Genomic DNA, 27,141 nt, shown 5'->3' on the forward strand with positions numbered 1-27,141 from the left:
ATTCCTACTTAGCTCTCTCTTTGCCTTGTGCCTGTAGATCAAGATGTGAGCTCTCAGTTGGGCGGTGGTGGCGCACACCTTTAATCCCAGCACTCGGGAGGCAGAGCCAGGTGGATCTCTGTGAGTTTGAGGCCAGCCTGGGCTACCAAGTGAGTTCCAGGAAAGGCGCAAAGCTACACAGAGAAACCCTGTCTCAAAACAAAACAAAACAAAACAAAAAAACAAGATGTGAGCTCTCTGCTATTGCTCCATCACCATGCCTACCTATCTGCAGCCTTGTTTCCCATAATGATGATCATGGACCCAAACCCTGTGGAACTATGAGCTGCTGTGGGATGGTCTGTATGTCAAGTGTGTTGCTGATTAGTCAATAAATAAAACACTGATTGGCCATTGGCTAGGCAGGAAGTGTAGGCGGGACAAGGAGGAGAAGAATAAAGCTGGGAAGTGGAAGGCTGAGTCAGAGAGACACTGCCAGCCGCCATGATGAGAAACAGCATGTGAAGATGCCGGTAAGCCACGAGCCATGTGGCAAGGTATAGATTAATGGAAATGGATTAATTTAAGCTGTAAGAACAGTTAGCAAGAAGCCTGCCACGGCCATACAGTTTGTAAGCAATATAAGTCTCTGTGTTTACTTGGTTGGGTCTGAGTGGCTGTGGGACTGGCAGGTGAGAGAGATTTGTCCTGACTGTGGGCCAGGCAGGAAAACTCTAGCAACAATGAGCCTCAGATTAAATGTTTAATTTTGTAAGTCACCTCAGTCATGGTGTTTTGTCCTAGCAACAGAAAAGTAATTAAGACAGGGGACCAGGTGTGTACTGATTGTAATGCAAAGCATGGAAATAGTACCTCAAGGTAAACAAGCACAAAAAACCTGATGAACATTGACTAAAGACCATTTTTGGGAGGCAGGCTCACTACTTCAACAGCCTTCCTGAAATATTGCCATTATATGGAACTTGCAGTTAAAAACCCTCACAAGTAATTCTATGAGAACATTTCAGTAGGTCATCCCTAAATCACAAAGGACATGTGATCATCTTGCTTTGAAATACAAATGCAAGTCAAATTCAGAGGTTGCTTCTGTGGTATATATCCCTCATGTAAGTATCCCATATGGGAGAATGTTCGGGGGATCAGTGACTGGAAGCCTGTCTTGTGCTGTTGGGAGGAGGAGGAAGCAACTAGTAAGAGAAGGCTTGCTGTGTTAAAATGGAGTGAAGAAGGTCCTGTAACCAGCCACTTGGTACAGATGTGGCCTGGTGGCACTCACCTTTCACGATCAGCTCTGCGTAGTTGGACACACCAGACCCACCATCTGAGCGGATTACACAGCGATACTTGGAGACACTGCGTTGAGAGGTGTCTGCCACACTGACTGTGGCCGAGAAGCGCCTGTGGTTGACCACACGAGTGACCATGAGGGCCGTGTCTCTGCCATTCCATTGCTGAAGACACATGAAGGGAAGGAGAGAAGAAATCATAGCATCAGAGGCTTCCTGGCAACCTTCAACATAGACCCCATGACCCTTGCATGCTCCAGGGGCCTAGGACTTCCTTTAAAAAGAATGACAAATTGTTTCTATCTAGTCTGAACTATGGTTCTGACTTAAAAAAAAAAGTAAACCCAACCCATTGAATGCACTACTACATGTCTGTCAGTCCAGTACTCTAGAAGCTGAGGCAGGAGGTTTACAAGTTTGAGACCAGCCTACATAATGAATGCTTTCTCAAAAAAATATGAAGGAAAGAAGAGAGGGAGGACAATAAAAGATGATTCAAAAGGAGGGGTGCCTAGTTGGAAGGAACTGGGACAAAAGCTTCTCCTAACTACCTCAGCTCCTGGTTCAGCACACACTTGGAGTCAGCTATATTCCCTTAACCCCCTCCCTCCTATTTTCCTTTATCTCATAAGCAGAAGCCACAGTATTTCCCCACAGACAGGTTTCAGCAGATTAACAAAAATCCAGCCCACATAGAGCGTTAGTAATCAGCCTTGCTCTCAGCTCCTCAGCTGGTGATCAATGTCTCACTGACCCACAGGCTTTGACCCATCTGCCCCAGGCTGCCACTATGGACGAGGGTTGTTCTCCCTTTCCTCTTTGCCATGTTCCCTTTCCTCTGCCTGCAATGTTCTATGTCCCTGGGAACAGCCCCTCTCCCACTAATCCATGTTCAGCTTGCCACTATCTCTAGGAAGTTCCCTCATCAATCACACCACCATCTGAAATGCAGCTGTGCCTCTCTGTATTGTGCAAACATTCCACACATCCTGGTCCATGACTCTTCCCCACTTGAGACTATGAGTCCCCCAGAGACAGAATTCCATTCATTTTCCTATGCTGACTCTACCAAGATTTGCAAGATCAGGACAAACACACATAGGTGTTTCTCTTCAGCAACCTGAATTTTAGGTGTGATGTTTTGGGTTAAATGGATGCTGTCACAACTGGTAAGGCATGCATGTGGATGCATTTTGAGTGGATGTTTACTAAGCACCTAGTATGTGGCAGATCTGAGCTGGGTGCTTTTGTATAATTCTCCATTTTAATCTTCACAGCCTTGTTGAGGTGCGTATTATTGCTGCTCTTCTCAGAAGAATCAAATGTCAAAGAGGTTAAATAAATATGTAGAGCAAACACGTCCCTCATCCAGGCTTTCCAGCATCAATTCAAACACTTTTTTCCTAAGACTTTATCCCCATTGCCTGCTTTAATGTAATTTTTATCTCTAAAGTGAAATGAAGGGTTTTAATTGTCTGGTTGGATTTAGAGAAACCTGGCTATTTATGATTCCCAGACCCCAAGTCTTTCCAGATGAGATCTCTGTTGCTTCTTCCATGAAGTAAATAATCTCTCTATGGGCATAACCCATTTTTTTCATGTCATTTTCCAGTCCACCTCCCATCAGGGACATGTTAAGATGGGGATACAGGAATGGGCAAGGCAGCTGATAAGGCAGTCTGTACCAACCCCATGAGGATACAGTAAACCAAGACACAGGACAGAGTCACCAAAGCTCCCACCAAAGGGAAGGCCTGCTTCCAACTAGTCAGGGGAGTCAAAGGGGACAGTTTCCTTCACATTATTGTTTTAGCATTCTTAGGACTTTCTACCTCAAACTGGACCACCTCTACATTTCCAAATATTAAAGTAAATGGCATTTTCAAAAGTCAGGACAGCAAGAGAGGTAGCAATACCTCCCCCTCCCGTGCCAGAAATGACCCAGCATGACCAGAATAAAGCCATGTAAGTGGTCAAGAGCCACTGGGACTATAGCTCCTGACCACCTGTGCATGCCTTGGGGTATCCTTGCAAGAGATAATACAACTTAGACCCAGGTACAAAAAGCTACCAGATACTAAAGAACCCCCCCTCTTACAGTAGTGCAATAAAGAGGTAAAAAAAGATTCTGGAAAAATGTGAGAATTGAACCCTGATTTGGAAAAGATGCAGAATGGATAGGGGAGGGGATTTCAGAAGATACAGGTCACCCCAAGTGCTCTGTTTTCACCATTTCTTAGCAAGGCAATGCAAGAACACTACAATACATGCAGATGAGTCAGTGATAGAGGATTAGTTAGATATTGTCCTGATTTATTTATAATGCTTTCATTTCTTTTCCTCCTCCCTTTTCTTCCCTTACACAATGTATTTGTCAAAAACTGCCCACCTGTGGAGTCACTTGGGGAATAAATGAGAAGGTACACAAAACACTTAACAAAGGAACATTTTGGTGTTATAAGAGTTTTGCAAATTAACCATGAAATTAGCAAAAAAAAAAAAAAAATGTTGTCAGTAGAAGAAAAGCTCCCCTCCCAAAGATGCCCAAACTCTAATACCCAGAACCTGTGAATATGTATATACACACACACACACACATATTCATACCTGGCAAAAGAGACTTGAAAGACAGTCAAGGATTTTAAGATTGGAATGCAATTTTGGATTCTCTACCTGAGACCAATGTATCACACAGGTTCTCATGTTAAAGTGGCAAGTTGGGGAGAGTGAGAGTCAGAGAAGGTATGGATAGAAGGACAGGTCAAAGGGAGGCAACTGCTCACTTGAACCTGAAGGAGGGAGTCAGAAGCTAAAGCAGAGGTCATGGTATCATTTATCTCCCTAAACACTTACAGGCCTATCAACCTTTTGTCATTGAAAAACAATATTATCATCTACAAAGTTCACAATAAAAAAACCCTGCAATCAAGGCTAGAGAAATTATTCAGCAGTTAAGAGAACTGTCTGTTCTTCCAGGGGATGTGGGTTCAATTCCCAGCACCCATAGGGCAGATCATAACCATCTGTAACTCCAGTTACAGTACATCCAATGCCCTCTTCTGGCCACCTCAGGCACTGCATGTACATGGTACACAAACATTCATGAAGGCAACATACTCATACATATAAAATAAAAATAAGTATTTTTTTTTAATTAACAAAAGGACCATACAACCAAATACAAAAACAACTGCAAAAACTTCACAACTTTTATGTTTACAGTTTTGTGGTGGGCTGCATTCACAGCTACCCTCAGCCACATGCAGTCTATGGGTCACAGGCTGGACACATCCTCAAGGAACACAGCCTACCAACATCTCGGTGCCATATTCAGAACTCACTGAAGCTCTTTTCTGACTGCTCATCTCAACGATGGCAGAGAAATAAATTAGTTCTGAGCTGTTAGGTTTGTAGAATTTGTTTCAGTAGCAATAAGAAACCAATACTAAGAGAAAGGGCTGGTTAAGTGCAAAAGCTCCATTGTGCACATTTACATTTTATCTTGATGTTGCCTCCAGTATTATTTACTTATCTTCTTAATGATGTCAGATTCTGGCAGAACTGAAGAGGATTAAGTGCCTTCCCCTGAACTGTTCACATTTTTTTTTTCTGTTCAGCTCCTGAACTGAGAACCTTTCTCCCACTGAAGGATAGGAAATTGCAGGTTGTCTTATAGAATCTCTGGAAAACAGGCCTTTTGATAATCATACTTGTCATATTGGGAGCAGGTAACAGCGGGGCAGGAACAAGCAGGAGGGCCCAGAGTCAAGGCAGAAATAGTGCAGTGATGGACAGTGGGCAAGGAGAAATGGAGGTGAAATTCAGAGAGATGAGCACTGATGGGAAGAGCTGGTGAGTGTGACTGGCTCAAACAAGGCAGGGAAGAGCAGGAGAAGGCTGAAGGTCAAGACAGGCAAGCAAGAATGTGGCATTCCAGAGGAAGAAATCACGGGCATACGACAAGACTAGGAGATAGACACTCAGAGAGGAAGAGACCTGGGTATCTGCGTGCTATGGCCATGTGAAGGGATTCAAACACAGCGAATGTGTAAGAAGCACATGCCATAGCTACTGTTCCAGTCCCAGGCAAGGGCAGAATAGCAAATGCAAAGGAGAAGACAAGAGGGAATTTGGTTAAACAAGGAAAGGACCTGAAATCTAGGTCCATGGGCTTGATTGACATGAGGAACATCCTATTTTCCTTTCTTTCGCTGTGATGAAATACCTTGACATAAAGCAACTTAGCGGAGAAAGGGGGTTATCTGACTCTCAATTCTGTGTTAAATGCATCCTATCAGGGAGTCACAGGGCAGAAGCTTAAAGTGCCTGGTGACATCCATAGTCAAGAGCAGGGAGAAACGAATGCATACACGTTTATCACTGAACTAGCTTTGTCTATTTGTCTGCAGTCCAGGGTATAAAACCAAGGAATGATGCCTCCAACTTTTTGACAGTGTCCTAGCTAGGCAGTCAAGACAATCCCCTACAGATATGCTGATGGGCCAACACCTCAGACAACAACACCTTCACTGAGACTCTAGGCTGTGGCATGGACACTGGGCTCTGTGCATGTCCCCATGCCATGTTTGACTGTTCATGCCACGTTTGATTGTTACAACTGTTGTTTGAGTAGCTGACTTGAGTTGATGGGTTCTTTTAATTATTAAATCCAACAATTTCTGAAATAGTCCTAAACATACTTCTGCCATTTTGTACTGTATATTTATATAAAGTAGAGTTCTTGTCATTGACAATTATAAATTTAAAATATTGATCAACTCTAAAAAGTGTTGAAGAGGCTCTCCATCCTGCCATATCATATATTTAGCCAAGATTTAATTAATTATGAAAAATTAGTAAGCATATCCATTTGATTAGATACTCAAATTTGCTTTGATCTTCAATATAAAATTATATATATACACCAAGCAATAAAATATTTCTTTATAATTTGTTGCCAGTGAATGTTTGATTTATATGCCTGTCATATATCCTGTATATCCAGAGTAAAAATTTCTATGGTTAAAAAGGGTGTCACTAGTGGAAAGAGAAATCCTTGCCTAGAAACCAGGGGCTAACACTTGAACCACCACTGTGGCCAGCTGTAGTCATAGCAAGATGAGGAAACTTACCATTCATTGAAGTTGGTTCCTAGAGAAGGGGAGTTAGAGCCTTGGGCAGCCTACATGCACAGGCTTGGGGAATGAGAACTCTGGCTTCTAAAGAGACTCTGGTAAGGACAATAAAAGCATCCTCGATGTTTGGCACTTTCCTATCTCTACCTTCTCCTACAGTAAATCACCACATGGTGCCCCTGAATTCCAAGAAGCATTGCCTTGAAATCTATGAGTACTTGGCTTCTGAATAATTTGTTTCTACAGGTTGTGCTGTTGTTTTTAATGGGAACTGACCATGGTAAAATACCGGTCATGCAGAAAGCTCAAGTTTTCTACAATAAAACATTGATTCCTAACACAACACAAGACACACACACACACACACACACACACACACACACACACACACACACACACACTAAAGAACTGCATAAATGAACTGGATAAATATTTTGTTTAATTTAGGATCAATGTGAACATTGACTAAAAGGCAAGCAAATATGATTGTGTTTTAAGGTCTTTAAGGTTAGATGTAACCTTATTGTCCAGGCTAGCCTCTTAACTTACTGGATAGCCCAAACTGGTCTCAATCTCATGAGCCTCCTACCCTGGCATCCCTGGAATATAGTTGTGTTACCACACCTGTCCCTAACTGGCATTTTTGAATGCTTAGTTTTCACCCAGCACTGTGCTCACTGGCTAGCACACTAGGGATTGATTCATCCTTTTAAAATCCCTGGGAAAGTTCTCAAAGGGTGGTCCTTGGACTAGCCACCTCAGCAGCTCTGGGGAACTTGTTAGCAGTGGAAGTTTTTAGGAGAACTGCAGCTGATATCCATTTGTAGATGCTGTTTAGTGGAGCTTGGACTCCGAGTTTTTCTCCTCTTTCCCTATTCTATTATTAATCACTCTGGAAATGTACTCATTATTTTACAAAACAGAAAATGAGAGACTGTGGGGTGTGGAAGGTATAATTTCTGCCCAAAGGAATTTACAGGCTGGGTAAAGATTCTAGCAAAACAACAAAAAGGCAAAAACATAAACATGAAGTAGAACATTGAAATAGCCTGCTTCACAGAGGAAAAACAGGGTGGGTGTGGAAAAAGACCTGCTCTCAGAATAGCCTACAACAGTGGTTTTCAAGGCTGGTGCTCAAGATGGATTACATTAGCATCGTTTGTGAACTAGAAAAGTGGGTTCTCTAGCCCCACCTTAGACTTCATCAGTTGGGAGCTCAGATTGACCCTTATCAATCAGGTTACTTTTATCTTAACAAACTGATGTTTGGTAAAGTATGCTATGGGTCATAATAATTAATAGTCCTAATTAAGCAAGTGTGATGGTGAACATTTTTGACCCCAACAGTTGGGAGGCAGACACAAGAAGGTGGAGTGTTTGAGGCCAGCCTGGGCTATATAGTAAGACAATGTCTCTAATACATTTGAAAATACCTTGGAGTAAAGATGGAGGAAAAGTCAAAAAACATGGCTTAGAGTAGAGACCTTGTTAAAACTGCAGATTGGGGCTGTCTGGTTTGGTGGGCAGGCCTGGGATCCTTCATTTTTAGCAAGTTCCCAGATCTACTGAGGCTGGTCTGTGAGCCCCATCAGAGCATAGCTTTATGAGACTTTGCTGAAGGAGGAACTATACCTAGATGATCTATTCCAGAAACAGGTCATTCACCACCAGCACCCATTTGCTGGGCAATGTGGAACAGACACAGACAGACTTAAGGGCTCTGTAACAGAAGGTAGACCCTGCAAGGTTCCAGACACCTTCATTTGTTTGAAAAGCATCTCATTTCATCTTGCAGGAAATGACTGCTCTGTGGAAAGCACAGGCCTACTTCTCCAGAAATAGTGGAAGTCTATAAGCCAGAAACAGATACATAAGAAGGAAAGTGATATATATGTACACCTGTCCCACAGTATCAAGTCATAGCAGCTGAAAGATCAGTAGGTAGATAAGGTTTTCTGAACCCATATCCATCAGTCTAGACCCATGGTCCTCAGTTTTCAGTGTTCATCAGAATCACATACACAGTGATTCCAGAGGCTTGGTGAAGGCAGAAATTCTCATTTCTAACAGTTTTTCAAATGATGCCAATATGGCTCACCTTGGTCTGGGTTCAAAACTTGAAGACTAATCTCATCCTCAGCCCTTCAGGGGAAAGCAGGTAGGCAAATAACATCCCAGAACACACGAATTAAAAGCTGCCTTATTTCTAGGACAACTTCCTGGGGTTGAAATTTTTTCACTGCACCAAAGGTACCCAACTCCCAGAGAAGGCTAAACCCAGCCCAGAATTATGTACAGAGCCATATTCCTGACCTAAGGATGACTGAGTCCTGCTCACAGACACCAGAGGTTCTGTGTGCTTACCAAGGTCAATGGAGTTGCATCTGGCCAGAGAGGAACATATATTCCAATTCATCCAGGGATGGAATACATGCTCTAAACAGAACAAAGGGGTCTTACAGCCTAAACAGCCTTTGGTTCAATCTCATGCTTACCAGTGTCCCTCTCAGGGTAACAGTTGCCCATGAAATCAAAATCCCCCCATCCCCTCTGTAAAAGCAACTTGTATTCCAATTCCTCTGAGCTTGCATTGTTTTATATGGGTAAGCCAGCTTATCCATTGAAGAAAATGATCTAGAAATATTTATACTTTGTTATCCCTAGAGCAAACACACACACACACACACACACACACACACACACACACACACACACACCCCATTCCACCTCAAGTAGAATCTCTCTGTCTTGGGAAGCACCTAGAGAAGAGGTGTGCCTAATGTATGTTCTATTTGCCCACTTCCTAATTATCTACCAAGGTATCTATTAGGGCCTCACTGTTTTGCTGTTCCCTCTCCATTCATCTCTTGTGCCACGACATTATCCCCTTCACAAAGAGATAAGATATAGCACGAGAAGAAGGAAAAAAAAGGCTGTCATTATTTCAGAGAAGAGCCAGGCTTGCAATTGATTCGTAATTGGCAGAAATGAGGACAATGCTGTCTTTAATAAAAGGGAAACTGTTGCTGGTTCTACACAACAAATTGGACACTCACTGAATAGGAGATATTCTAATACAGTGTCTTGCAATCTTGCAAGCTAGTTTGAGGTTCAGGAATCAAAAAAATAAGTAAGTAAATAAATAATCAGGTCCAACATTTCCAGCTGAAATGGTCTGATTGCTCCAGGAGTCTCCCCGCCAGCAAATATTTAGGTGACATTCCCACAATCCATTGGTAATGAATATTCTTTTCACCCCCAGTCCTCCCTGCCATGGTATGACATTTGGAAACTTACTAGAATCGCACCCATCGATTCTCTTAAGAGCACATTTGTACCTTTTTGGCAGTCTCTAAAGAATAGCTTTTGATTATTCTTTATTAAAAGTTAAAAGAAATAGAAGTAGACATAAATCATTTTTGATTAGCTGTTCTGAAACCCTTCCAAGGGTCCACTGCATTCATGGCCAGCGGCTCTTTGGGGTCTGATGCCTGAGTCCAGAGCTCCTGCAGACTCAGAAGAGGGCTGGTGTAAAACCCACTGGGGGCCACAAAGCTTACAGCAAAGCAGACAAGACAAGCAGGTGGGGAAGGGGCTGCACATTTGCCATCTCCCAGGGATGGCTTCCTTGTGTGTGACTGGCTTATCCCCCCCAAGCTCCACTGGAAGGCCACTTCCTCTGAAGTTACTGCCCATATGGCACACCCACCCTCTCTGCTTTCCCCATCTTGCAGCCACCAGCCCCATCTTCCCCAAGCAGCCTTTCCCACTTTGTGATGAAATAGTCAACTGTGTTACTCAAGAGTCTGTCTTCACCAATGGAAGGTAAATCCACAGGGGGACAGGGGACAGCAAAGTTTGATTTTGAGTGCTCTCTGTCCTATCCCAGCTCCTTGCCAAGCAGAGAGCCAGCTGATCTGGGATAAATCCTGAAAGTATAGGCTGAGGATGGGCTGAGAAAAGACACAAAGAAACAGCATAAGAGAGAGAAGTATCTGAGGGGAAAGTTCCAGGTCAGAGTAGCCAGGGTCCTCACAGGGGAGCTGTATAAGACAGGAGAAAGGAAGCCCAGGCATTGCGTGCAGGTGAAGTTTTTTCTATTTATTTTTCACAGTGCTGTATATGGAACCCGGGGCTTCAGCACACACTAGGGAAACACTCTACCAGGAGCTTCATGCATATCCTGGAGCTCCTTGATGATCTGAGTGACCTTTGGGTGAAGAGTAGCACAGAAGATAAAGCATGAGATGTCAGGGCTACAACTAAAAAAAAAATGAGTTTTATGATTTATAGTTTATATCTCCATAATGTCTACTAATAAATATTAATGTTTGTTTTCTTAACATAGAGTTCCCTGGCTACAACACAGATCTCCCATGTTGGAACATCATTTTACACCCACCCCAAACCCCATTGTCCCCATAGAACATGAACACCGTCACGAAGCCCACCCTGGCTGTAGTGTCATAAGTAACAAGGCCCCTCATCTCTGAACCAAGAGTCCGAGTCTTCTGCCAGCATCTATAAAACTGTAGTAGACAATCTTATTAACCTGCAAATCAGCTAAAACAATCTCATAACAGTTACTGGCCCATGGCCTCAGGGACCCAAGAGGGCAGGCAGATGTTTATGGAAGGAATACTGAGTGTCATCAAGGGCTGAAAGAATTGTCAAGTACAGACAGTGACCCCACTGATGGAGGTTTGACTTAGAACATCTCCAACTCCACAGCAATGTGAAAGTGATATATATTAAGCAAGAATTGCACTTCAAATTCTGAATTTTTATTTGTGCTTTGGCTAGCAGTATGTGCTACACTACTGTGGAAATGATGGACAGCAGCCAGGAGCCCCAGCTTCCAGTCAGTCAGCAATGAGAGGGGGAAGCGACGGGAACTCCACATACCCTGCATTGCTAAGCAAGGCTGACCCTTAGCTTGAGCCTAACTAAATGGACTTTTAATGCCCCTCACACTCATGATCAGGATGTGACTCCATCCCTAAGCCCAGGAACATCTGTATAAGGACTGATAAGCATCCCTTGGTTTTAACAGGGAACACACTGCTGATATTTACAAGGTGGCTTTTAGAAAGAGATGGATGCTGAAGAAAACCACATTGCAAATATCAACCTTATATTTATGAAACATGGCTCAAAAAGAGACAATAAATCCAAAAAGCATCCAGAGAGGTCAGTGTGAGTGACATTTTAAGTGTACTTTTATCTCAATGATTTTCTTACAAATTTGGGAAATTCAAATACAGTGGGTTGAAAATTAGAGGCATGAATGTATGCTAAATAAAGGAACGTGTATGCATGTGTGCGTGCATTTGCATGCATGTGTGTGGGGGTGGGTGGGAGGACAGAGACTGACATTGGATATCTTCTTCAACTGCTCCCTGTTTTACTTTTTGAGACAGGCTCCCTCCTGAACCTACAGTTGTCTGAATCAGCTAAGGTGGCTGGCTAGCAAACCCAGGGATCCTCGTGTCTCTGACCCCCAAGGACTAGGTTTGCAGATGTGCATGGGTGCTGAGGATTGAACTCAGGTCCTCACGCCTGCACGGCAAGCACTTTACCCATTGAGCCATTTCCTCGGCTTGAACTTATGTTTTTTTAATAAGGATCTACCTGCAAAGCATGATTAGATTTGGTGTAGCAAAGCGAAATGAATGAACCCAAGGCTTCAGGATGCAGCACACACCCTTATCCTGGCTCTCCTGCTCAATTCCAGTTTGACCCTGAAGTCCTCAGACACACACACCACCCCTGCCCCCAATACTCAACCTCATTTGGGCTGTTAATGTCAGCTTTTTGAAAGATCACGGTGAGCATTAAAAGTATTGTGTGTGTAGGCCTTCAGGACATGTCCACACACGCATACTCTCCTGGCTTTACCATCATTGTTGAGTTTCTCTGACCACCATGCAGAATCCCAACACAGAGGGACATCCAGTTCAGAGCCATTGGGAGGGGGGGATTCTTCACTCAGCACTCTCTGCGTTGGTAGCCAGGGCTTCCCCACTGCATCAAGATAAGAAGCTTATGCGAAGAGTTGCTGCTATGCAGACTGACAGACATGCCTCTTTATCTTACAGCCAGGTGCGGCAGATATGGACCAATGGGCTCGCAGAATGAGAGCCTTTTCCTGTCAGACCCTCTCTGGTGCCTGTGATTGTCTCAACACGTACACAGATCCTGCTGAGATCCATGAAGAGCATCTGCACACATGACCTCATTTCTGAGGTGGCAAGTGTCATGGTTGTACAGCCTCCCAGTGGAGCATACTCTTTGTAGAGTGGCCTCAAAGGTCAGCTCCATGGCGGTCCTGACAGGTGGTCTGGCTCTAGAGTCCCTGGAGAGTGGGGTGAGGGTAGAGTCCTATCAGCCATGCATTGTGATAAGAAAGGAAGACACGTGCAGAATATTCTAAACACCTTTTGGATAAACAGTACCCCTGAAGGAATCTGGACTGTGTCCTCACCAGGAAGTCAGCCTTTCCACTGAAATTGGCCACTCGACCCTAGGAGACACTTCCTACCGTCTCTAGAATACCAATATCTAAGGAAAAATGAGCATTTTTTTCCCATTTAACGGCATTTATTTTTGTTTATGTTAGTTTCCTTATTCACTTCTAATGTTTCCATAAAACAGAAAAAAATAAAAGCATTATCAATCTGTTATCACAATTAATAATATTGATGTATGCTTTATAGTATTATAAGTGTATGTATACATGTAGGCATGATATATAGGGATGTATATACATTATATAAGTAGGTATATAACTCTGCACATATTTATATATGTATATGTGTTTTTTCACTAAAATATTAAATATACCAACTGTTTTATAGCTTGTACTTTTCACTTAATTATGTACTATGAGAATGTCATTAGTATCTGCCCACTGTCTGATATTCAATTATTTCATTCCAGCATTTACTTAATTAATCTCTCTTGCAAGACATTCTAGTTCTTCTAGTTTTCTGTACAATTACATATAGTTGCAGGTACATCTCTGTCCTCATTTCTGGTCATTTCCTTAGAAAACTGCCATAAATGAAGCTAAGTTTGGAAAAATGTGTGCATTGATGGTTTTAGATTTTATGTGCCTGACTATCTTCCAGAAATGATGGACCTGTCTATACACTACATACACTTGTGTGTACATGTGTGTGTCCTGTTGTTTCTGCTCCCCGGTGACTACAGTGATCAACAACTTCCAACCACAGTGTTGCATACATGCCTGGAACTTCACTAGTCACATGGGTCTTTGGCAGAAAGCCCAGTATTCAAGCCCTCCTTCTTAATATTCCCTGAAATATAGAGGAGGAAGCCAATACTCAAGAAGCCTTCCTTGCAGGGATAGTTATTGTATCCATCCGCTCACTGCATTATGTTTAAAGCCTCCCTGGGTAGAGATAGATTAGAGAAAGCTGAGGCCCCCTGCTCGAGCTGTGCTCCCCGTTTCCTTCCACCTCCTAAGCCTGCTTTCACACAGAGTATGATTATGATGGGAAGTAGCTCCACAAAGCCACTTGTGTGCCCTCAATAAGACTGTGATGGGGACGCTGCTCATTACATCACACAGTCTTTGCTTTATGAGGGCTCCTGGGAACTATTCCTGTCTGGCCTCTGTGTGAACAACAGTTAGAATTTTCCTGAGCAATTGGTTTGTGTTTATCTCACAGACATTGTAAACTGTATATCTGACATGCTTTCTTTATTCTACTGGTGGCTGTGGTGCTCGGGTGTCCCACTTGTGACCCACAGGCAGGCACTGGAAATGCAGAAATGTAGTCATAGCCTGAGAAGCAGCTCTCCTGTGCTCTTCTTATCTTGTGGAGCCTTGTGTTTAATTTACACTATTTTGTCTTGCTTTGTATCCTATTGTAAGCCACCTGAAAAACGCTGAAAAGTAGATAAATAAATAGGATGTGAAAGAGCTCCACAATGTGTATTTCTGTCTGTTTTCTTCAACAATTCCTCTGTTCTCTGCTTTAACATCCTCCTGTTTACAGACCCGTGGCTTAGTGCATAGAAGTCAGTACTGTAGCGATGCTGACCTTAGAATAACTGGAATACTCAAAGTTTCTGAAAATATTGTAATTGTCCTACCTCATTCTTATGACCCCGAGGAGTTGATGCCATTGAAATGGCAGTGCCTCTTTGAAGCAAAATGTACTTTAACTCTAATTACAATGAAAAGAGTCAATGACACTACTTAATACTGAGTAACACAGAAGGAGGGGACACAAGGAGCAAGGAAAGATTGTTAGTGCCTAGATGGTCTTTGTCTGCCCAGGGAGTTTTCAACTGCAAGAAAAAAAAAAGGTTCAAATTTAAGAAGTGAGATGACAAGGGAATCCGTGACCGATATGTAGAACTGAATTGTATTGCAAAATAAATTAAAATAAATTAAAAAAAAAAAAAAAAAAAGCTCCACAACACAGTCCAGTTGATGAGAACAACCAATGAAATAACAAACATCATATTCTGGGGAAAGATAACAGAATGTCTTACCATGCAGTTTATTCATTGTGTGTGTGTGGCATACTGGGAAATTAGACCCCTAGAGGCTGATAAAAGCTTAGAGTATATATCTTTAATAAATAAAAAAAAAAAAAAAAAAAAAAAGAAGTGAGATGACAGCAGGAAAGACCATGAAAATGTATACAGAGCCCACTGGGCCAAAGCACATGAAAACTCGTTCAACATCCTTGGTCTTTAGGGAAATAAATTTTCTAATCACACTGAGGTACAAATGAACATCTATATGAATCGAGAAGACTGACTACAGTGGATGTTAGTAAAGATGCGTGATAAGTGAATTTACATAAACTGGTAGTGGCAATGCCATGTTTGAAATAGCTCCTGGTTCTTCAGAAAGTTAAACTCATGTCTACACAAGATCTGGCCATGTCACTACTCTATGTTAACTGAAGAAAAATGAAAGAATACACACACATACACACACACACACACCCAAAGATTTGCACATTAATGTTTATAACAGATTCTTCTTAGCTGATAATAGTGGGAGCAGGGGCTGTCTCTGACTATGCTGCCTGCTTTGGGGACCCTTTCCTCTTACCAGATTGCCTTGTCCAGCCTTAATAGGAGAGGGAGTGGCTAGTCTCACTGCAACTTGATAGACCATGGCTGGCTGATAACCATGGGAATCCTGCCCTTTTCTGAAGAGAAATAGAAGAGGAATAGATGGGATGGGAGGGGCAGGCATTGGGGGAAGGAATGGAAAGAGAGGAGGGAGGGGAAACTGGTGTCAGGATGTAAAAACAAAAAAACAAATAAACAAAAAAATCCATTGTTAAAAAAAAATAGAAAACAACGCAACAGGCAGCTATCAGCAAGTTAATAGGTAAGAAAATTACTATATATGGCTTACTAGTAATAGTCCATTGTTAGAACAGAGTATCCCTAAGAACAAGCTAACTAAATAAAATATTGGTACATGCAATGATTTAAATGGACCTCACTTCAGAATTATTGAGAAAAAGAGCTTAATACTGCTTGGTTCCATTTCTCTCTCTCTCTCTCTCTCTCTCTCTCTCTCTCTCTCTCTCTCTCTCTCTCTCTCTCTCTCTCTCTCTCTCTCCCTCTGTCCGTGAGTGTGTGTGTGTTCATGTGTGTATGAAGACATTCATGCAAGTGCCACAGAAGGCATGTGAAGGTCAGAGGACCACCTCAGGCACAGGTCCTCACCTTGTACCTTCTTTGAGGCAGGGTCTGCCTTTTGTGTCCACTGTGGTACACCAGGCTAGCTGGCTCATAAGCTTTCAGGGATGCACCCATCTCCAATTCCCACTCACCACAGGCACACTGGGATTGCAGATGCTGGGCTACCACATAGGGATTTTCGTGCTTTCTGGGAATGTGAACTCTAGTCCTCATGCTCACACAGTAAGGGCCTCATCCACTGACCTATTTCCCCAAGCCCTGCATTAATATGAAAGTGTAGAACATGTAAACTAATGTGTAGTATCAGGAAACACACCAGAAGGTCTTTATTATACACTGGAGTAGAGAGAAATTAAAAATGGGGAAAAGGTCACATTGGAAGGTGACACTGATGTTCATTATCTTGATTGTGAAACTATTCACACATAAATACATTAAATTTGTCAAGTTGTATGCCTTAAACATTATATCTCAATTATCTTCAATAATGCTGTTTGAAAATATTTGGAATTACATGGAAGCTAAATATGATGGCTCACACCTGTAATCCCAGCACTTGCAGGACTGGGACAGAAAGATAAAAACTTCTTTTGGTCCAGCCTAGGCTACATAGCAAAACTTTGTCAAAAGGAAAAGAAATGTGTGTGTGTGTGTGTGTGTGTGTGTGTGTGTGTGTGTGTGTGTGTGTGTAGAGGGAGGGAGGGAGGGAGGGGGAGGGGAGAGAGAGAGAGAGAGAGAGAGAGAGAGAGAGAGAGAGAGAGAGAGAATAAAGATGGCCTCGTGGATATTGCAGGGAGAATCTTAGCTCTGCTTTTCCTTCTGTGCTGCCTCAGATCTTGGTAGTTGTGTTTGTAGTGAGAGGAGCATGAGAGTGCTATCACCATGAGTGCTCTCATTCTGTGTCCCATCCTCTGGCTTTGTACCCTTCCCAGAGATGCTCTCTCATCTTGCTAGGGAAGTAGAATCGATGAGCAGAAAAGAAAGAGAAGGGTATTGAAGCTTAAAACACTGTCCTGATGGACTGTACTCAGTGATGGATTCATTTAGCCAAAGAACAGACTACTCAAAAGCATTTTCTAACAAAAGAGCAACAGTTTCATGAAGATATCCAAGTACCTTTTAGTCAAGGATGAATGACATCACAATCCCAGACCCTAAGGTACACAGTTTGTCTTAGCCTTAGCAATTGTAACTTTAGCAACAAAGCTTGTCCAAGAGAACTTGGTGGTAGTTGCGGGGGAGGGGGGGGCTGAGTCATATTCACAAATTCTAGACCTAGAACTTTTAGGTTACCATCAGCTTCTCCATCTCTAAAATGCCAATCTATTGGAACAGTAGATAAGATTTCACAAGAGCATGGATGGAGAGCAATATCCTAGGAGCAGAGAAATTTTTAAATGCCCCTTTCCCCACCACACCCTTCTTCACAGCTCATACTTACTTCCTTGCAAAGGGAGGGAATAGTGTGAACAAGAATCTCTGCCATTCTTACCTGGAGCCAAAGTTTGTCATGCTGAGACCACTTCCCACCAGCAATGCACTGAAAAGTGGCATTCTGCCCGACATTCACCTCAACATTTTGGAGTCGCAGGAAATGAGGTGCTTTTCCTAAGAGAGAAAACCAAAGAACACATGAGGACAGGATGCAGTTGCCCACACCACTTCTCCATCAGGGACAGCAGCCCAGGATAGGCCATGTGCCTGAGAAGATGCCAGGCTTTGCTAAGAGTTGATGGACCACTACAGAGTGAGGCCTGTTCTGTGAATTCCACACATTGTCTCATTTAAGCCTTGTGAAATCTATGGAGTAGACAGGACAGCATCCTTAGTTCACAGATCACAAATCTAAGACTCTGAGCATTGCATAATTGAGCACAGTCAAGCATCCAGAAAACATGGAAGCCAAGAGGTGAATTCTGTCCTGTGAGACCCTCAAAGTTCCTGTGACAACTTGGCCCACACATCCCTAGAATGGTTCAAAGTGAATGTTGCCCCTGGGAATGACAGTATGTTTAAGGCAGAATCACAGAACCCAAAGCTCCTCCCTTGACTCTGCTGATAATGCTGATGATAGCAATGGTTAAGGGTGATATTTTATTTGTGCTGAAGTGTGATTTTACTTGTATGTTAATAAATAAAGTTTGCATGGAGATCAGAGGTTATAGCGAGCCAGGGACAGCAGTCAGGTGGTGGTAGCCCATGCCCCTAATCTGTTCACATGGAAGGCAGAGTCTCTGTGTGGTCAAGGACACAGCCAAGTGTGGTGACCTGAGCCCTTAATCCCAGTACCAACCATAAAGCCCTGGAGGTCTGTACAGATAGGCAGTGATGAGGAAGTCATATGACTGGGTTTAGAGCCAATGAGAAGGCAGAACAGGAAAGCAATAAAACACAAGTCACACAGGAAGAAGGTCTCTCTCTCTCTCTGGAGAAGCGACAGCAGCGAAGTGGTAAGATAAGGTAGTCATGACTCTCTGATCTCTTTGGCTATTTACCTCTGTATTTGGCTCTGTGTTTCTTATTTACTAAGACTGTTTAGAATTTTGTCTACAGTTAAGGACAAAGAGTATAGTAGGAAGAAAAGAGAAGGAAACTATAAGAGCTGTCATTTACTGAGTATTTCTATGTGATGGGTACCATGCTCAGCATCTACAATTACTAAAAACAGTGCAACTGTCCCTATGAATTCCAGAAAGCTGACCATGTTCACAAAGGTGCATAGTTTACATTCTCAACTTTACACTGGGACACCTCCTAAGCATGGGTGGAATGTAGAACACAGATTCTGGGGATTGAGTATAACATGGTTTTCAAATGGAAATCAGCATCTAAGATCATCAGTCCTAGGATTAAGCCTGAGTCTCTTGTTGGATAGCTTATATTCATGTATTTCCTTGTTTGTGGTGGTAAATGCTCCTCTGTATAAATCCCCCATAAAACAGTAATGTCTCGTTCCCATTAGGTGATAACTACTTAGCTGATGACAAGAGGAATGAGCTTTGTCATTGAGTACAATGAAGATACCCTACTGAGATCAATAAAATCATTGATAAGCTGGCATAGACTCCTTATCCCAAGTGGGGCTAAATGGAGGGGCCTTATGATACCAAGGATATCAAGAAAAGTAGGAAGAATAACATATAGTGAAACCCCTACCAGTGCTAAACAGTAGTCTTAGTTGAGGTCTCTGTTGCTGTGGTAAAACGCTACAAACAACTTGGGGAAAGAAGGGCTTATTTAATCTTACAGCTTATAGTTCATCATCCAGGAAAGTCAGGGCAGGAACTCAAGATAGATACAGGATGAGAAATAGAGCAGTGACATGGAGTAAGGCTGCTTACTGGATTGCTCTCTGTGGCTTGCTCAGCCTGTTTTCTTTCTTTCTTTCTTTCTTTCTTTCTTTCTTTCTTTCTTTCTTTCTTTCTTTCTTTCTTTCTTTCTTTCTTTCTTTCTTTCTTTCTTTCTTCTTTCCTTTGGTTTTTCGAGACTGGGTTTCTCTGTGTAGCTTTGTGCCTTTCCTAGAACTCACTTTGTAGACCAGGCTGGCCTCGAACTCACAGAGTTCCACCTGCCTCTGCCTCCCGAGTGCTGGGATTAAAGGCATGTGCCACCACCACCCGGCTTCAGCCTGTTTTCTTACACCATCCAGGACCACTTGCCTAGGAGTGGCACCACCAGTAACGGGCTAGGCCCTTCCACATCTATAATTAATCAAGAAAATCCCCCAATCTGGTAGGAATGTTTTCTCAACTGAGATTCCCTCTTTCTAAATGATTGCATCTGTGTCAAGTTGACATAAAAACAGCCAGCAAAACACTTTACATGTTTTATCTTCTCTAATTTCATGGCATCCCTGTGAAGCATATGATAAAGGGTAGAAATTAATATCAGCAAGTCCAAGATTGTTGTGAAAGTTAGCGTTAGTTGTCGGCTTGACATAACTCAGAATCACCTTAAAAGAGGATCTCAAAGAGGAGGGTCTGTCTATATTGGGTTAATCTCTGGCCTTGTCTATGGGGATTATCTTTTTCTAAAGTAATATTTTTGTTAATTTTATGATAATTTCCTACAATGTACTTTGATCATATTCCCCATCAACTCCTCCTATACCCGCCCTTTTCATCCTCCCCTCCCTACCCACACAACTTTGTGTTTTCTCCCCCCTCTACATTAAGTGCAGTTTACTTTGCCCAAATTTCTGGAGTAAAGTCTTCCCTAGAATGGAGTCCACCTACATGGTCACAGCTTTGAAGAAAACTGACTCTCCTTCTTCCCACATCTATCAAATGCCAATAGCTCCTAGGCTAGCTGTAGAATTTCACACCACATCCTATTTTCATCCTGGGATTTTATTTGACTTGAGCTTATGCAGATCTCATGTATGCTGCTGTAATTAGTAAGAATTCATATGTGAAACTGCCATGTTGTATCCAGGAAACATTGTTTCCTTGATGTTATCCATGGTCTCTGGCTCTTACAATCTTTTCATCCCCTCTTTCACAATGACCCCTGAGCCTTGTGGGAAAGGGTGTAATGGTATGTATGTACCACTGAGGGTGGGGCACTCGAGTGTCTCTTATTCTCTCTGCTCATTGGCTAGTTGAGAGTCTTTGTGTTAATTGCTATCTGCTGCAAGGAGAAGCTTCTCTGATGGTATTTGAGATGCACTGATCTACAGCAATAAGTCAGTAGTAGTCATTTTAATACTGTATGTTCATTTAGCAGAATAGTACTATTAGGTCCTCCCCTAGGTCCTATGACCTATCTAGCCACAAGTTTTTTGGCCCTATTAATAATGCCAGGTATGGGTCCCATTTCATGGATTGGGCCAATCAAAAAGTGATTGTGTGGTCTTACAACATTTGTGCCACTATTTTACCAATAGGCATACTTATCATGTCACTTGCTGTTACAGCATTCAGAGTTTAAAGCTGTGCAATATTGATAATTACTTTTTAATTTTTTTCTATTTTTATTACATTTTTAAATTAATTTTCTCCTCCTGTATCTGCATAGTACTTTCCAGCACTGTGAATGCTAGCCAGTACAGATAAGGTTCCAGGTTAATACCAGCTTGATTTCCATGAATCAAGTATGTGGGGTCTTAAGAATTATGATCTTATCATCAAGTTCTGGAGGGCAAACAACAGTATTGACAATAGCCTAAAATGCTTAGGGGGTCTATGGGACCCCGTTGGCCAACAACTCAAAGAGAGGTAGCCCTTTCCTGTTATTGGGGATTTTATTTGCTAACATGTGGTCTCTAGTTGGGGTATTGTCCTCCTCTTGTAGGGAAACTCTACTAAAACTATTTTTTTTTTTTTTTGGTTTTTCCAGACAGGGTTTCTCTGTGTAGCTTTGGAGCCTGTCCTGGAACTTACTCTATAGCCCAGGCTGGCCTCGAACTCACAGAGATCCACCTGCCTCTACCTCCCGAATGCTGGGATTAAAGGCGTGTGCCACCACCACCTGGCTAAAACTATTTTATTTTATGCTTATGTATATATTTCAGAAAGCTCCTGTAGTAGTGGGTTTCCATTTGACTTTTTCAAAAGGCCTTTACTGCTAGTTTTCCCTCCCTATATTCTCTCCTCTACATTGTCTTGTTGTGGAATAATTTTTGAAGATGTGTCTTTAGCAAGGCACCTTCTGGTTGGTTTAATAATGAGCTACATGGCCAATATCTAGGCAGGAGGTATAGGCAGGACTTCCAGGCACAGAGAGGACTCCAGGAAGAAGAGAAGAAGAGAAGCCAGCCAGATGCTGAATAAGTCAGACACACTGAATGGGATAGAAGTAAAAGCCATAAGGTAGAACATAGGTTAATAAAAAATATGGGTTAAGTTAAGTTATAGGAGCTATTGGAACAAGCTTAAGCTAAGGCTGAGTTTTCATAATTAATAAGTCTCTGTGTGATTATTTGTGAGCTGGTGACCCAAACAGAAATCCTACTATACTCTCCTCCTATGCTCCACCCAAATTTAACCCTGCTTGTTCCATTACTCCTTTTTAATCCCCACAGTACTGTGGTCTAGCTCTCCTCCCTTGACAGCACCCCTCCTCCCATGGCTCCTTACTAATTCCCTAATATCTGTGGGTATTCCAAACAGAACACACACAAAGCTAATATGTAAAAATGAGAGAAAATATGTGATGTTTGTCTTTCTGAGACTGGGTTATTTCACTCACAATCAATGTTTCTAGCTTTATCCATTTACCTGAGAATTTCATTTTTAACAGCTTAATATTTTATAAGTTCATTTTTCTTAATATTCCATTGTGTAAATGTGCCACATTTTCATTATCCATTCATCAGTTGATGAACATCTAAGGCTCTTTCCATTTACTAGTTATTGTGAATAGAGCAGCAATGAGCATGAAAGAGCAAGTACCTCTATACTAAGACATAGAGTCCTTTAGGTATATTCCCAAGAGTGGTATAGCTGGATCCTGTGGTAGATTGATTTCCATTTTCTGAGGATGGATTTTCCTCCACACTGATTTTCATAATGGTTGTCCCAGTTTACATTCCCATCAGCAGTAAATAAATGCTCCCCTTTCTGTTAGGGAATATCTTAATTAAGCTAATTGATATAAGAAGATACAGCCCAGTATGGATAGGGTGCCATTTCCTAGGCAGGGGATCCTAAATTTTGTAACTAGAGAAACTGAGCTGAGAACAAATAAATAAGCAAGCAAGAATGCACGCATGCATTTCCCTCTGTTCTTGACTGTGATTATAAGCACCTGCTGTGGGATGTTCTGTATGGCAAATGTGTTGCTGATTAGTCAATAAATAAAACACTGATTGGCCTTTGGCTAGGCAGGAAGTGTAGGCGGGACAAGGAGGAGAATAAAGCTGGGAAGTGGAAGGCTAAGTGAGAGAGACACTGCCAGCCGCCACGATGACAAACAGCATGTGAAGATGCCAGTAAGCCACGAGCCATGTGGCAAGGTATAGATTAATGGAAATGGATTAATTTAAGCTGTAAAAACAGTTAACAAGAAGCCTGCCATGGCCATACAGTTTGTAAGCAATATAAGTCTCTGTGTTTACTTGGTCGGGTCTGAGCAGCTGTGGGACTGGCAGGTGAGAAAGATTTGCCCTGACTGTGGGCCAGGCAGGAAAACTCTAGCTACAAATGGCGTCCAACGTGGGTGGCAAGAGTTTCCACCTAAAAACTGAGAAAAAAGATTCTAAAACGGAGCTAAAAACAGTTCCTAATTGTCTCTCTCAAATGAGCGGCAGCTGCCGGTTTGAGCTACTGGTGGGTTCCTAGCTGCGCGCTCGACCTGCAGTATGGCAGGAATGAGGCCTCTGCAAGTGGCACATTAAGCTGCATGGTGGATTTAGACTTTGCTAGTACAAAACAAAAAAAAAGAGGTTTCTGGACTACACGCTGCTTGGCTAAAAGCATAGACCCACAATAGCTCCCAGAGCTGGTGGAAAAGGTAACACCGCCATGTTGGCAAGCTAAGGTGGGTGGAGCCAGCAGCCACAGCTGCTGAAGTTTATAACAATAGATTCACAATAAGACAGATTCAGATGTAATAGTTTACAATGTGTGTAAAATATATGTAGGCTTGAAAGAGACAAAAAAAGGTGATATATACAGTTATATAAGCAAATACATAGTTTTAAAAAATAAAGTCTTTAAAGAGACAGTAAAATTAATATAAAAAATAAGCCATGTAAAGATGAATATTACACAGAGAATCTGGATTGTGTTGTCTTTGGGATTTTTAACTGCAGAAAAACATTTGATTGTAAAAGCTGTTGAGTTATGCCAAAATGTATATTTTAAAGGTACCTTGACTTCAAAATTTGAATATAAGGATATGTTGCTTTGGAAAGGAGACTCTGCTTTTGTTCCCACAGAAAGCCAGAGGCTATGGATTTGTTCCAGATTAAGATACATCAGGTTTGACCAGCCAAGACCCCCTGAAAGGTCTCTGATGACACCATGGCCCAGATGATCCAATATCCAGAATGGTTTCAAGGCAACTGGCTCAGACGATACAGCCTCACGGACTACTCCATGATCCTAAAATTTTCTTTGTGTCCCCATAAGATACAGCGCCCCCCTCCAGCAGGAAGTAGTAAGAGAAGCTACGCCCAAATTCCCAAGTTATATGTAATTTTACTTTTTTAAGGTTAAAACCTTCCTTTTTGAAAAAAAAAATGGGGGAAGTGCTGTGGGATGTTCTGTATGGCAAATGTGTTGCTGATTAGCCAATAAATAAAACACTGATTGGCCATTGGCTAGGCAGGAAGTGTAGGCGGGACAAGGAGGAGAATAAAGCTGGGAAGTGGAAGGCTAAGTGAGAGAGACACTGCCAGCCGCCATGATGACAAACAGTATGTGAAGATGCCGGTAAGCCACGAGCCACGTGGCAAGGTATAGATTAATGGAAATGGATTAATTTAAGCTGTAAAAACAGTTAACAAGAAGCCTGCCATGGCCATACAGTTTGTAAGCAATATAAGTCTCTGTGTTTACTTGGTCGGGTCTGAGCAGCTGTGGGACTGGCAGGTGAGAAAGATTTGCCCTGACTGTGGGCCAGGCAGGAAAACTCTAGCTACAAGCACCTGCTTCAAGCTCCTCTGATTTGAGTTCCCGACTAGGATAGACTGTAACCTAGTATATTAAGCCAAATAAATTCTTTTCTCCTAAGTTGCTTTTTGTCAGGTGTTTTATCACACAACAGAGATGAAACTAGAACAGTTACCAAAGCTACGGAGAGACACAAAGAACTCAGTCTAGTTCCATTTGATCCCCAGACTCGATTTTGAACTAGTCACTCTCTTACCTTCTTGGCCTGGAGAGGGATGATGGTGTCATCAGACAGGCCTCAGAGTGCAGAAAACGGACCCTCAGGGTGGACTGTGATGACTCTCCTGGCTTCTCTGTTTGCTCCCAAATATTTTACAAGGAACCCCAGTCCACGCTACTCCCCCCGTGGATGTTTTGAACTGTCTTGTCTACCAAAATGTGCCACCACCTGTAAGACTCTCCCAAACCCAGGGACTTCAGTGTGATCAAGGACACTTGCTATGAGAAGGTATATATCATCTGCCAAGGTCTTAAACCAGCTGACAACAGCTCAGATACTCCCATATGCTACTGTCAGAGCCCTGTGGCTGCAAGTGTCATGGGTCCAAGGCCCAGATGAGACTACTTCTGCTGGTCACCTCCAAATTCAAGATTCCTGCATCTACCAATATGATAAATGTCATGCTGTTCTGGTTGCTTGAAATTATTCTTCTTTGGCTCTCCTCTATACTTCTGTGAAGTGATTTTGGAACTATCAGTTCTTCAGTCCAGGAGTGGAGCAAACCTTGTAGGTCTGTTTCTACTTTGATTTTAAAGTGGAAAGGAATACCCACCCTATATAAGGAGGGAGTGTTTAGGCTCCAAAATTAAGATGTCCTTTTGAGTTTTACAAAGGTCACCCTCTTCTTGCACTTCTGGTCTTGGGGCAAATGGTTAAGTTCTGAGAGACATACAGTTAGAGATAGTTCCTCTTTGGTCATTGATTGGCACCTGCCTGTTTCTGACTCCTCCCTCTTCTCCCTTCTCAGCAAGAGTTTCATTCTTGATTCTTTCATTTTCATTCCATCTCCTTTCTCCCTTCTAAATTCAGAACGTAGATGATAAATGTCCATGGGTATTAATATTTTGGGGGAAACACTGATGACTCTGATTTACAGCAGAGATATCAAAGCCAAACTCTCACAGGAACCAGACAGCTATGCAAATTAACAAAGTGGCTCCACTGTAAATCAAAGCTAACAAAAAACAACACCTTCTTGCTCCATCTTTCATTTTCAATTTTGGAAAGATATTTTCACAAAATAAAGAAAAAATGTTGTAAGCAGAGTAAGGACTGGTATTATCAGTGTTGGAAAATTGTTAAGGAATGGTGGATAAATAGAAGAAATAGAGAGACCTCATACCACATTGAAAGGGAAGCTCTGCTACTAAAGCCAGCAGTGAGTGGGGTGAGGGATGGGAGTACTTTGCTCAGAGCTATCAGTCTCTGATTTCTCCAGAAAAATAAACAGTCTGCATTTTATGTGAAGTCCCTTACCCTAAAATCTTTAGTATGTTTGATGAAAAGACTGTTCAGTCTTAGCCAAACTCATCAGAAGTCAGGTCCCACCAGTTTGTGGCCTCTGAGAAGTTGCTCTTACGTTCAGTCTCTTGGAACAATTCCCACTGGCCACCTGTCCTCTATCTGAACCCATAAATCCAGCAGTGACTCCAACCCCTCCACACACTGAGGGAACCCTCTCAATTTTCGTCTCATTCTGCAGTCTCTCCATATGCCCTCACTCTTATCTCTACTATGAGGCCCCTGGATCACCCCTGACTCATGATCGGTATCTTTTGGTTGAGATCTTCCTTGTATCTGGTCTTCTCTGGGCTCCTGGATTCTCTGACCCTCCCTCTACCCCCAACTCCAGTCCTCTTCAGCCACTCTTTCCATCATTATCTTCCCTCTGCCTCTGCACTTCAGGAAATGAAATTACTGTACCAACGTCAACTCACCAACCTTTAGCCAAACACAGGTGACCTTGGGTCCCCCAAGCAGCCATCAGCTAGGCTTGAGGCACCCCCCTCTCACTACTCACTGAGACTGAGTTCCCCTAAAATGGAATCCTGCTGAACAGGGTTAAGAGGAAACTGGCTTTGCATTTGGGGCAAAATGCCTTGATGCCGGTGACATTTAAACTCCTGCAGATGTCAGTGTAGCATCTGAAGACATATTATTGTGCCCTTTATCTCGCTCTTTAAACCTGACAATGCTCAGCAGGAAGCCACACGAATTGAAGTGAAAGCTCCAACATACATTAGAAACGTGTTGCTGTTGCTCTGTGGGCTGAGGGACATGGCCCTGTGATAGTGGGAAAAATAGGTTGGAAAAAAATCTAAAAGTCAACTTGGGAGTTAGAAAGTTTGAAACTGAGTGGAACAGTGTGGCTGACATTTATCGAAGTTATAGCTGTAGTGGCC

General features: G+C 42.4%; 1 protein-coding gene across 18 annotated transcripts in view; it reads right to left on the reverse strand.

The window, feature by feature from the left end:
- The window catches only part of Ptprt (protein tyrosine phosphatase receptor type T), a 1,101,940-nt gene that overhangs the window by 687,694 nt on the left and 387,105 nt on the right, over window positions 1-27,141 (reverse strand). For all 18 annotated transcript variants that reach the window (XM_052726074.1, XM_052726080.1, XM_052726075.1 and 15 more), the window contains 2 exons: window positions 17,616-17,731; window positions 1,277-1,451 (listed from right to left, as the gene is read on the reverse strand). In XM_052726074.1, the coding sequence (XP_052582034.1) occupies window positions 1,277-1,451; window positions 17,616-17,731 (291 nt within the window). The remainder of the gene's footprint in view (window positions 1-1,276; window positions 1,452-17,615; window positions 17,732-27,141) is intronic.

This window comes from Peromyscus californicus, unplaced genomic scaffold (assembly GCF_007827085.1).
Source record: "Peromyscus californicus insignis strain IS unplaced genomic scaffold, ASM782708v3 Scaffold_7__1_contigs__length_154581171, whole genome shotgun sequence".
In the NCBI taxonomy this organism is placed as follows: Eukaryota; Metazoa; Chordata; class Mammalia; order Rodentia; family Cricetidae; genus Peromyscus; species Peromyscus californicus.